The following is a 13,725-nucleotide window of genomic DNA, read 5'->3' on the forward strand; positions in this document are numbered from 1 at the left end:
TACACTGTGTAGACAAAAGTGATTGGACACTGACAGCAAATACAGTAGGTCAAGGTTTTTTTTACATCAGTCCTTTGTAGGTCCATCACGTGCAGTGATTACTGCAGACACCCTTCTTGGCACATTTTCCACAAGTACCTGGACAACAGCAGATAGTATGGTTTGCCATTCTGCCTTAAGTACAGTGACCAACGGCGACACTGAAGAAGGTCGAGTCGGCCTAGAATGCACCCACCACTCCAGTTCGTCCCAGAGGTTCTCAATGGGTTTAAGATCTGGACTGTTAACTGGCCAGTCCATCCAGGATAACAAATTTTCTGTATACTAGTCCAGTTTCACCCTGGAAATCTGCCAGGTGGAACTGTTGTCCTGATAAAAACATTTATTGTTCCCGTAGAACTGCCACAATGTAGGGGGCACAGAGTTATCGAGAACATCTCTATACCTCTCAGAGTTAATGTGACCATGCATTACAACTAGTGGACCCATGCCAAAGCAGCTGAAACAGACCCACAGCATAACTCCACCTCCATGCTTTACTGTAGGTACTGTACACTCTGGCATCAGTCGTTCTCCTGTCAATCGACAACCCAAACCCAAAAGTGTAGACCGTGATTCGTCACTTCATAACATTTGCCGCCATTGTTCCAGTGTTTACACTTTTTACACCATCGTAAGCGCTGGGCTGCATTCTTCTTTGTGATTAGAGGTTGATGAGCAAACCATAATATCAAAGTACATGGGCTTCCCTATGAAGTGTTCTTGTCGAAACTGACACATTAGTGGCCATTTGGAATTTGTGTGCAATATTATGCATGGGACGACAGATTTTCTTTCGCAGCTCCCTGGTTAGCTCACTCTGATCCCTGGGTTGCCGTTCCGGCTGTCTTCCAGGGTGAGGTGCATTCTTGTAATGACCATTCTTCTTTCACGCATTAATGACAAAAGACACAGTGGATTTAGGAGACTTCCTAACATCCGCAATGCTTCTCACACTCATACCTCCAATTGAGCAGCCTACAATGATCCCCTTTTGAAACTCTGTTAGCTCCTTCCGGCAAGCCATTTCATTAGCAAATGATGTAATCAGTGCCCCTCTACCCGTTCAATACCTTCACAAACACGTGTCTGCTGCAGGAGCACACCATTTCACTTGCACGGGGGTGTCCAATCACTTTTATCTACATAAGGACTAATTCAGACCTGATCGCTAGCAAGCGATTTTTGCAAAGCTGCGATCATATAGTCACCGCCTACAGGGGGAGTGAATTTTAGCTGTGCAAGTGTGCGAACATATGTGTAGCAGAGCTGTGCAAACAGATTTTGTGCAGTCTCTGCACAGCCCAGGACTTTCTAAGCCGCTGCCATCATATCAGCCTGTCCGGGACCGGAATTGACATCAGGAGTCCTCCCTGCAAAAGTATGGACACGCCTGCGTTTTTCCAGACACTCCGTGAAAACAGTCAGTTGACACCCACAAACGCCTTCTTCCTGTCAATCTCGTTGCGAACTCCCGAGCGAATGGATTCTTCGCACAAACCCATCGCTGAGTGGCGATCTGCTTTGTACCCGTGCAGTGTGCCTGCACATTGCGGTGCATGCGCAGTTTGGACCTGATCGCCCGCTGTGCGAAAACGCACAGCTGCAATCAGGTTTGAATGACCCCCATAGTGTATTAATGATAAGGACTTCAAGCATAGTGTTCATATTTAATTGTCCTTGGAGTGCTGAAATAAACATGGAGTGGCAGTGGGTGGACAAGACAGGAGGAACTTTGTTTAGTGGCCCTCATTCCGAGTTGTTCGCTCGGTATTTTTCATCGCATCGCAGTGAAAATCCGCTTAGTACGCATGCGCAATGTTCGCACTGCGACTGCGCCAAGTAACTTTACTATGAAGAAAGTATTTTTACTCACGGCTTTTTCTTCGCTCCGGCGATCGTAATGTGATTGACAGGAAATGGGTGTTACTGGGCGGAAACACGGCGTTTCAGGGGCGTGTGGCTGAAAACGCTACCGTTTCCGGAAAAAACGCAGGAGTGGCCGGAGAAACGGTGGGAGTGCCTGGGCGAACGCTGGGTGTGTTTGTGACGTCAACCAGGAACGACAAGCACTGAACTGATCGCACAGGCAGAGTAAGTCTGGAGCTACTCTGAAACTGCTAAGTAGTTAGTAATCGCAATATTGCGAATACATCGGTCGCAATTTTAAGAAGCTAAGATTCACTCCCAGTAGGCGGCGGCTTAGCGTGTGTAACTCTGCTAAATTCGCCTTGCGACCGATCAACTCGGAATGAGGGCCAGTGTCAGTTGAAAACCATTGGGGCAGTTTTCTTCCAAACTGACTTGGGCAATTTCTTGTGCACTAAGTTGTTGAGCCATCCGATGGGAACGTTGTGGGAGATTAATTTTTGCTATTTAATACCTGATATGTTGTTCTTTTGGCGAGAAAAAGAATATCTGGATGTTGAAGAATGCTGCATACTGTAGGTTTACTATGTATGCAATTCCTCACGAATTGTAAGGAACTGCTGGTACTGTAACTGCTATCTGGTCTATTTTGGGGCTCCTTGCCACTTGCTTGATACTGTGTCTGTGTTTTCTCAATCTGAGGTTTGGACTCTGGTCACATGTTATTTGTGTCATCTGGGGGCTGGTCTTTAAATAACCATCTGCAGGAGAAGCACCTTGCTGGTTATAGTACTGTATCTCACACTAGTGTGTTCCGATGGTCCTGCATCTGTGCTCAGAGCCGGCCTTAGGCATAGGCAAACTAGGCAAATGCCTAGGGCATTTGGTATGCTTAGGGGCACCAGCAGCTTCTGCTGATTAAAATGATATGTGGCATGCCTATGTTTTGTGTGTGACTGCGACTGTATCTGCATTCGAAATGCTACGTTGCAGTGTATTCCTGGAAATCACTGTAATGTAGCATTTCATATGCAGATACAGCTGCAGTCACACACAGAATATAGGCATACCGCATATCAATTTAATCAGCAGAAGCTGCTTGTGCGTCCTAGCCACATAATAATGCAAATAAGATGCATTTTCCTAAACAAAAGGCGCCCGACGTTAGCAAAGCTGCCATCTGACTCATGCCAGGCATCTCCTGCAGAACTAGCGGCGGTGCTAGGGGGCACCAGCCAAAATCTTGCCTAGGGCATCATATTGGTTAGGGCCGGCTCTGTCTGTGCTCACCTGTACCATGTCTGCTGCCTTTCTTTTAACTAGCGCACAAACCATTCTAATGCATTTCTACCCTCAGTGGGTGGTTTTTATGGCTCTATCTAATTCAGAATTATTAGCTCCAGGAGAGCTACGTATTACCTTACCCCTTGCAATATTACACTACTGTATGTTGATCTTTATTTGCCCATATAAATATTGATCAGGATGACAACATTGAAGACAACCATTCCACTTGAGGGACCATAATGCAGAAAATCTAGGTCACATTTTCTCATGGAGAAAATAAATTACCAAGTAATTTGCCTGGCGCTGATCGTGAGCCGTTTTACTATAAGCAGCCAATTAATAACGGGATAGTTAGTCCCCCACAAACCAATATAGAAAGAAACAAAATTGGCGCTAGAAAGCTGAATGTATTAAAAATTTCATACAATTTTATTCACATGGTAAATAAAATGTTATTGTTGCAACATTCTTAAAACATAACTCAATTGCTTAAAAAAGGCCTATCATAGCACTGCATTCAATTTAAATGATTTAAAAGAAAATTGAGCTGGAACTTAAGCAACCAGTTCATCCATTTAGTATAGCCACAGTCCAGGAACAGAATACGAGTGAGATGGAAATAATTAGCAACTGGAATTGGAGATGAGGTTAGATGGCTTGATTGAGGAATCTAATTGGTCCGATTGAAACCTCAGGTCCGTTTTATAAATATCCAAATTGCAAAAGATGGTTCCTGTATCAGACTTCCAGGCTTTTTCTTTAGATGAATTGGGATGCAATGTCCAGCTCCTCCTCCAACGTGTTTCGCTGTTTGCCACAGATTTTTCTAGGTGATATAGGGGGTCATTCCGAGTTGATCGAAGCTGTGCTAAATTTAGCACAGCTACGATTATCTTCCCTGATATGCGTGGGGATGCCCAGCACAGGGCTAGTCCGCACTGCATGTCAGTGCTCCTCCCCCTCCTTGCACAAATACAAAAGCATCGCACAGTGGCGATGCTTTTGTATTTCAGGAGTAACTCCCGACCAGCACAGCTTCTGCGGCTGCCCAGGAGTTGTTTGCCGCTGGCCGCAGCGGCTGCGTGTAACGTCACGCAGCTGCTGCGGCCCGCCCCCCATTCGGTCCGGCCACGCCTGCGTTGGCCGCACTGCGCCTACAAAACGGCGGGCAAACACCGCAGTTCCGCCCCCTCCCGCCAACCGATCGCCTCTGCCTGTAATCAGGCAGAGGCGATCGCAGCCCTGTCCGGCCTTCGGCCGTCTGGCATGCACCGGCACACTACGGCGCTGGCGTATGCGCAGCAGGGACCCGTTCACCTCGGCTGCGACAAATAGCAGCGAGCGAGTCAGAATGACCCTCATAATGCAGTGCCCCTAATGCACTTTTTATGGGTGATCTTCAGGTTGCCGACTGTCGGGATCCCGGCGAACAGTATACCGGGGCCGGAATCCCGACAGCCGGCATACCGACAGTTTTTCTCCCTCGTGGGGGTCCACGACCCCCCTGGAGGGAGAATAAATAGCGCGCCACCGTGCCCGCAGTGTGGCGAGCATAGCGAGCCCGCAAGGGCTCATTTGCGCTCGCCACGCTGTCGGTATGCCGGCGGTCGGGCTTCCAGCGCCGGTATGCTGGTCGCCGGCATACCATGCTACACCCCCTTTTTATAGCAGTGCTAATGGCCCATACAGATGTAGCCACCTTTATCTTGACCGATTCTCCGCCTAGACGGACATTTAGTCACGCTAAGGTGATAGCTTAGCTTGCTGAGTTTAATCACAGGCAGGCGCGTTGAGGCGATTCTAGATACTCAGCATGCATTACACATCTCCACCACTGGGTGGCTAATGCTCCACTAACCCAGTACTTTCGATCGTATAGTGGCGGATTGATCTACAGCTCTGGCAAATGGTCAGTGATGACTGTAATGTTAATAGATGGTGACCAATGGTCAGACGGTGAGAGTTCTCAATATGAATAAATAGTTTATACAGACACAAACGAACATGTTAAAACACTTGTGTATGCAGACGCAAGATTGTGTATGGAGACGCAAGTAATTGTGTAAAAGGAAGTATGTACAATGCATAAACACCGTGCTTTTGAAATACATGTACGGTATGAGCGTCCGAGTTCCCGTGACATTCATTTTATTAGAATTTTTTTTCTTTGTTATACATTCAATGGAAGGGTGCACACAGGTTTCACATAAATCTTGTCTTGTAACCTGATCGGAACTACCTACCCGTCTACTGCATGAACTGTGCAGGCTCCCAGGGGGGAAGGGGAAAGTGGGATGGGGGTAGGGCGAGGCAGTGGAAAATACTGTGTTCAAAGAACGGGCCAATGCTGAAGGAGCGTCAGAATCCCCTAGCTAAAATACACAGGGTCGATAGGGATAAGCGAGGTCTATGCACATAACGATACACCAGACCCCATCGCATCACAAAGTGACAAAATGTCCGAGGCACATGAACCCCCGTTTTGTAGAATTATGTTTCATAGACCTCGCTTAACCCTATCACCCTTGTGTATTTTAGCTAGGGGATTCCAACGCTCCTTCAGCACTGCCCCGAAGCCTGCAAAACCTATGCCGTCACTCGCTCCATAGCTGAGTGCTGACACAAGGTGGATGTTCATGTGCCTTGGACATTTTGTCACTTTGTGATGCGATGGGGTCTGGGGTATCATTAAGTGCATAGACCTCGCTTATCCCTATCGACCCTGTGTATTTTAGCTAGGGGATTCTGACGCTCCTTCAGCATTGCCCCGTGACCTACAAAATCTGTGCTGTTACTTGCTCCATAGCTGAGGGCCTCCATGGGGCAAGGAGTCACAGGTGGTAGCCATTTCAATTGAGTCTGCCCTGCTACAGAATTGTATGTGTACCGTATGGTGCATAGAACCTTAACAGTACAACTGCTCCTGCAGCTTTGCCCTGGTTTATGTGAATAACTTCCTCCCTTTCTACTGCATGACCTGTGCAGGCTCCCAGGGGGGAAGGGCGATGGGCTAGTGGCAGGCGGCGGTGGAAAATACCGTGCTTTTGAAATGCAAGTACTGTATGAGTCCGAGTCCCCAGTATGTTCTTCTAGTGTACTAATTAGCACGAACAGCTTGTAATGTACAGTGGCAAGTTTAATCTTTCTATGTATAATGGAGAGATAAAAGCTCCTCCCTAAGTTCCTAGATGCCAAATCACCGTCCTTAGTATCTCTGTACAGTATGTTCTACTAGTGTACTAATTGGCACAAACAGTTTTTAACTGGATGCCAAATCACCGTACTTAGTATCTCTGTACAGTATGTTCTATTAGGGTACTAATTAGCACGAACAGCTTGTAACGTACAGCGGCAAGTTTAATCTTTCTATGTATAATGGAGAGAGAAAAAAGTTCCTCAGTAAGTTCCTGGATGCCAAATCACCGTACTTAGTATCTCTGTACAGTATGTTCTATTAGGGTACTAATTAGCTGTTTGTGCTAATTAGTACCCTAATAGAAAATACTATACAGAGATACTAAGGACGGTGATTTGGCAACCAGGAACTTAGGGAGGAGCTTTTATCTCTCTATATTATACATAGAAAGATTAAACTTGCCACTGTACGTTACAATCTGTTCGTGCTAATTAGTACACTAGTAGAAAATACTGTACAGAGATACTAAGTACAGTGATTTGGCATCCAGGAACTTAGGGTGGAGCTTTTATCTCTCTCCATTGTAATCTTTCTAAGTATAATGGAGAGATAAAAGCTCCTCCCTAAGTTCCTGGATGCCAAATCACTGTCCGTAGTATCTCTGTACAGTATGTTCTACTAGTGTACAAATTAGCACGAGCAGCTTGTAACGTACAGTGGCAGGTTTGATCTTTCTATGTATAATGTAGAGAGATAAACGCTCCTCCCTAAGTTCCTGGTTGCCAAATCACCATCCTTAGTATCTCTGTATAGTATTTTCTATTAGGGTACTAATTAGCACGAACAGCTAATTAGTACCCTAATAGAACATACTGTACAGAGATACTAAGTACGGTGATTTGGCATCCAGGAACTTACTGAGGAGCATTTATCTCTCTTCATTATACATAGAAAGATTAAACTTGCCGCTGTATGTTACAAGCTGTTCGTGCTAATTAGTACCCTAATAGAACATACTGTACAGAGATACTAAGTATGGTGCTTTGGCATCCAGTTAAAAACTGTTCGTGCTAATTAGTACACTAGTAGAACATACTGTACAGAGATATTAAGGACGGTGATTTGGCATCTAGGAACTTAGGGAGGAGCTTTTATCTCTCCATTATACATAGAAAGATTAAACTTGCCACTGTACGTTACAAGCTGTTCGTGCTAATTAGTACACTAGCAGAACATAGAGTACAGAGATACTAAGGACGGTGATTTGGCACCCAGGAATTTAGGGAGGAGCTTTTATCTCTCTCCATTATACTTAGAAAGATTACAATGGAGAGAGATTACAGCTCCTCCCTAAATTCGTGGATGCCAAATCACTGTACTTAGTATCTCTGTACAGTATGTTCTACTAGTGTACTAATTAGCACGAACAGCTTGTAACGTACAGTGGCAAGTGTAATTTTTCTAAGTATAATGGAGAGAGATAAAAACTCCTCCCTATGTTCCTGGATGTCAAATTACCATGCTTAGCATTTCTGTACAGTATTTCCTATCTAGCCAGAAACCCTGCATCCTGTACAAGCTAGGCGGACAACTGGAGGGGACCCGATACACGGTTGCTTCCTGTTTCCCTTTCCAATGTCACATAAACTAGTGGTCGGTCTGCCCCGAAAGCCAAGAGTCTCCTCTTTTGTATGGTACCAGTCCTGAGTCTCTGGGACACCCAGAACCAGAGATATCAGTACACAAAGTGGACCCATTTTCCCATAGACTATAATGGGCCCGTTAATTCAGACCCACCATGGGTTCCGACGCTTGCCATGAGCCTTATGGGGGTCACAGAAACTTGGGGTTGGTACCCTCCGGCAGCTAATTGTCTCCCCTTCCATACGAACCTAGCGATGAAGGCTCCCACCTCCCACGCTGAGAGTCCCAGGTTTGAGTCCCAAAGTGCCAACCTTTTTTTTTTTAATATATATGTTCCCGTGACATTCACTTTATTATTATTTTTTCTTTGTTATACATTCAATGGAAGGGTGCACACAGGTTTCACATAAATCAGAGTGGGTGGGGGATTTTCCTACATACAGTAGTATACTCTTGCACATGTCTTGTAACCTGATCGGAACTCCCTCCCTGTCTACTGCATGTACTTTGCAGGCTCCCATGGGGGAAGGGGAAAGTGGGATGGGGGTAGGGCGAGGCAGTGGAAAATACCGTGTTCGAAGAAAAGGCATAATCAAAACCATGGGGAACTTTACGGTGTATCGTTATGTGCATAGACCTCGCTTATCCCTATCACCCATGTGTATTTTAGCTAGGGGATTCTGACGCTCCTTCAGCATTACCCCGTAGCCTGCAAAACCTATGCTGTTGCTCGCTCCATAGCTGAGTGCTGCCACAAGGCAGGGGTTCACGTGCCTCGGACATTTTGTCACTTTGCGATGAGATGGGGTCCGGTGTATCGTTATGTGCATAGACCTCGCTTATCCCTATTGCCCCTGTGTATTTTAGCTAGGGGATTCTAACGCTCCTTCAGCATTGCCCCGTAGCCTACAAAATCTGTGCTGTTACTTGCTCCATAGCCAAGTGCCTCCATGGAGCTAGGAGTCACAGGCGGTAATCATTTCAATTGAGTCTGCCCTGCTATAGAATTGTATGTGTACCGTACGGTGCATAGAACCTTGACAGTAGAAACTCTCCTGCAGCTTTGCCCTGCTTTATGTAAAACTTGTGTTTTGTCAGTTTTCTATGTGATCGAGCCCGGTGTAACGTAATGTGCATAGACCTCGCTTATCTCTATCGCCCCTGTGTATTTTGGCTAGGGGATTGTGATGCTCCTTCAGCATTGCCCCGTAGCCTGCAAAACTTTTGCCATCTCTCACTCCATATCCGAGCTCTGCCTGCCACGTGGTGGGCGTTCAGGGGCGGCGGCCATTTTGCCAGTGTGCTGTAAGATTGAGTACGATGTACCGTAATGTGCATAGACTTCACTTATTCCTATCGCCCCTGTGTATTTTAGCTAGGGGATTGTGACGCTCCTTCAGCATTGCCCCATAGCCTGCAAAATCTGGACTGTTACTTGCTCAATAGCCTAGGGCCTCCGTGGGGCAAGGAGTCATAGGTGGTAGCCATTTCTATTGAGTCTGCCCTGCTACAGAATTGTATGTGTACTGTACGGTGCATAGAACCTTAACAGTAGAACCGCTCCTGCAGCTTTGCCCTGGTTTATGTGAATAAAAAAATAATAAAGTGTCTGGAAAAAACTAACATGCATTCGTACTTTAGAAATCGAACTCTGGACTCTGAGTATAGGAAGCGGAACACTTCACCACTTCGCCGCAGACAGATGAATTAATCCATTGGTTTTGATTATGCTGTAATGGCTATGGAATTAGGACGCTAACATACTGTACAAAATTCCTAATCTCAAGAGGCAATAGTGAACTTCTAACACGTCCATTTGCGACAGTGTACACTACTGGTTTTATGTTGTTTTGTCTGCGGGACTTGGACGCTCACATATTCATAAAGTACTGTAGATGGATCATATACTGTATGCCGTACTATTTGCGTCTGTACCGTATATACTGTATTAAATAATGCAGCGTAATGAGTATTTACTGTATGCAGCGTAATGAGACGCTTAGTAAAGTAGTCCTTATTCTATATTTCAGTATTGTATTTTACGGGAGACCACACGCATGCGCAGTGGTGATTGTAAAAGGCGACATCTGGTGGATGATCGCAGGTATTACACGTAAAGGTAACTCCAAACGCTCTGTCTGCTTCCGTGCGATTAGGTATGCCTCTCTGTGACTAGGCGCGCCTCCCTACGCCCCGGTACGCTGCGTATGCTCGATCGGGACAAACGCCTCAGCCAGTCAAGATAAAGGTGGCTACATCTGTACTTTGCAGGTGTTTCACAATCATTCAAATAACCTTTAAAAATCCAATTACATTCAGCTCTCTATTACAGTGATAAACATTCTTATTTTGTTAAATAATTAAAACTCTATTTTACACATTACCAGATATCGAAATTGATTTCAGTATCTTATAAACCGGCTCCCGGTCACGTGATCGCGGGACCCGCTTCCTGTGTTTGGAACGCACCTCCAATGTCATTGGCTGCCCGACTGACTTTGACAGCGTGGCTCTTGAAGCTTCAGTTCTGAGGGCCAAAGGGTTTTTTTGAGGCGGTCATTCAAACTATGTTGAAAGCCCGTAAACCGTCTTCGGCTTGGATTTATTATAGAGTCTGGAATTCTTACTTCACCTTGTGTGCGGCTAAGATTTATGATGCATACAAGTTCAGTACTGCCAACCTTTTGGCTTTTCTGCAACAGGGCCTGGACTTAGGCCTTCGTCTGTCCTCCCTCAAGGTTCATATTTAAGCCTTGTCGGTATGCTTTCAGAATTTTTTTTTTGCCTGACGTTCATTCTTTCACTCAGGGTGTTTTACGTATTTAACCTCCATATGTTCCTCCTGTGGCTCCTTGGGATTTGTCGGTTGTTCTGGATGCCCTACAAGAGTCTCCATTTGAACCTCTTGAGTCTGTGGACCTTAATTGGCTTACACTTAAGGTCTTATTTTTGCTGGCTCTTGCCTCTGTTAGAAGGGTTTCAGACTTGGGTGCCTTATCCTGTCAGTCACCCATTCTGATTTTTCACCGTGACCGTGCGGTTCTTAGAACTCACCCTGGTTATCTGCCTAAGGTGGTGTCGTCTTTCCACCTTAACCAAGAGATTGTGGTTCCGGCCTTTGTCTCTCCTGGTTTGTCCTCCAAAGAGTGGTCTTTGGATGTGGTATGGGCGGAGAACTGCCTCTCTTAGGAGGTCTGATTCTCTCTTTGTCCTTTTTGGTTTTCACAAACGTGGCTGGCCTGCGAATAAGCAGACCATAGTCAGATGGATTAGAATGGTGATTGCACAAGCTTATGTACAGGCTGGACTTCCAGCTCCTGCTACTATCAAGCCCATTCTACTCGGTCTGTTGGACCTTCTTGGGCGGCCCACCGTGGCGCGTCCCTAGAACAATTGTGCAAGGTGCCTATGTGGTCCTCAGTGAACACGTTCATAAGGTTCTATGCCTTTGATACTTCCGCCTCCCAGGATTCTTCCTTTGGACGCCGGGTTCTTGTGCCTGCTACAGTGCATCCCCTCCCATGAGGAACTGCTTTAGGACATCCCCGATGTTATTCCCTGTGGAATACCAGTGTACCCCACTGCAGAAAAGGAGATTAATGGTAAGACTTACCATTGTTAAATCTTTTTCTGCGAGGTACACTGGATTCCACAGGGTGCCTACCCTGAGGCACTTAGCTTTTTTGGGTTTGTATGGCATTAGCCGCTGGTACCGTCTCCTGTCGCGAGAATGTGGTTATATGTGGCTACTAACTACTGTCGTCTCTTTTACCTGCTACTGCATTGGACTGGTTAACAAAACTAAGCTCCAGTGCCTGAGGAGGCGGCGTAGTGCATCTTGGGAACAGTCAAAGCTTTAGCCTGTTGGTGCCTCGGATCAAGGTCCAACTCTACACCCCGATGTTATTCCCTGTGGAATCCAGTGTACCTTGCAGAAAGAGATTTAACAATGGTAAGTCTTACCATAAATCTCCTTTTTTTGATTCTTCAGAAGTCTCCCTTTCATTTTGACAGTATTTACAGACAGAGGCGGATTGCCCATAGGGTCTACAGGGAAGATTCCCGGTGGGCCGACGCACCCACGGGGCCTGTTTTGTTTGAGGACATGTGGTCCTATTTATAGACATAATGAGTAAGATGCCAAAAAATTTGCATATATGAAAATGACTTTGCCACTTAGCCTGTGATTGCAGATGATCTAGTGCATAGGTTCTCAAACTCGGTCCTCAGGACCCCACACGGTGCATGTTTTGCAGGTAACCCAGCAGGTGCACAGGTGTATTAATTACTCACTAACACATTTTGAAAGGTCTACAGGTGGAGCTAATTATTTCACTTGCGATTCTGCGAGGAGACCTGCAAAACATGCACTGTGTGGGGTCCTGAGGACCGAGTTTGAGAACCTGTGATCTAGTGTATGCTCTGTCTGCCTGCTTGGCTGACATATAAGATTGAGTGAATAGTGATTGGGATACGGTTGGTGTAATAAGCAAGAAAATATATATTTCTAAAGAATTATATAGTTTCCTAAATTCTGAAGGTGTATCATATAATGTGCTCATAATATTTAATTTTATTTCCTTTTAACTTCCCCCTTGATGCTGGACATCCCCACTATCTGGAAAGTCTTGGGGGGAGGGTTCTGCTGCCATGGCCCATGGTTAGACCTTACACCTCTGGTGCTGCCCATGTGGGGCCACTAGTACAAATTTTTCCAGGGCCGCTTTTTGTTCCCAATCCGCCCCTGTTTACAGATAACTGGATTCTGCTAAATTATTGAATGAATATCAAATTTGGCCATGAAATGTGAGCATTGTGGTGGGATTTTGTCTGCATTCGCAATTACATATTAAAAGAGATCAATAATTAAAATTTAACAATGAATGAAATTATGACAAAAAAAAAATACATTATGCATGGTTTACGTCTGGCTTATTTCACGATTGACTGTTCCAGATATGTCTCATAGAGAAATTCTCTGTGTATTGTCAGCGATGGCACAGGTTACACACAATTATTTGTTTACTCTTTTCCAGGCAGATCTACTGCATAGACAATGCCCACGGCCAGCTGGTTCGAGACCTTGACTTTAATCCCAACAAACAGTACTACTTGGCCAGTTGCGGGGATGATTGCAAAGTGAAGTTCTGGGATACCAGGAATGTTAATGAGCCAGTGAAAACACTAGAGGAACACTCTCATTGGTAAGGATTGCAGGGCTTCTGTTTCTCAGTGTTTATTTCTGTTGTATGCAAAGCAAGCTGTTCCATTTACATCATGCTGCCGAGGTATAGGCACAGATGGCAGCGCAGCAAACTCAATACGTATGTGTTTAAGCAAACAATAGACCAAACACAAAACTAGATGGTTCAGCAGAGGAGGATATTGTGTATGGACACGTCTGTATCAGAATTTCCGTTTTCCATGTCCTATTGCAATAGGGCGTCACGGCATGTGTAGCTTAATCACTTGGTTGCAATATATTTGACTTGTATGGACCCATATAAAAACTGGGATATACATATTCTTATTCAGTGCGTGTTTATCTATAGAGGACAGATGATGGGCACTGAGGGCAAGCCCCACCATCTCTCTTTAGTTTTCAGGCATCACCCCTCCCTCCATTACTGTCTCATACACATAGTACAGCTTTTAGGGTTTCATGTGCCCGGAACCACAAGAGTTCACACAGTTCTGGAGAGACTCGTCCATTGGTCTTCAGCAGCCATGACAATTTTTAATTCAAACAG

At 45.4% G+C, this 13,725-nt stretch overlaps 1 protein-coding gene across 1 annotated transcript in view; it reads left to right on the forward strand.

The window, feature by feature from the left end:
- The window catches only part of EIPR1 (EARP complex and GARP complex interacting protein 1), a 568,820-nt gene that overhangs the window by 504,085 nt on the left and 51,010 nt on the right, over positions 1–13,725 (forward strand). Inside the window, exon 7 of the mRNA XM_063915479.1 lies at positions 13,012–13,179. Within this exon, the coding sequence (XP_063771549.1) occupies positions 13,012–13,179 (168 nt within the window). The remainder of the gene's footprint in view (positions 1–13,011; positions 13,180–13,725) is intronic.

This window comes from Pseudophryne corroboree, chromosome 4, assembly GCF_028390025.1.
Source record: "Pseudophryne corroboree isolate aPseCor3 chromosome 4, aPseCor3.hap2, whole genome shotgun sequence".
NCBI lineage: Eukaryota > Metazoa > Chordata > Amphibia > Anura > Myobatrachidae > Pseudophryne > Pseudophryne corroboree.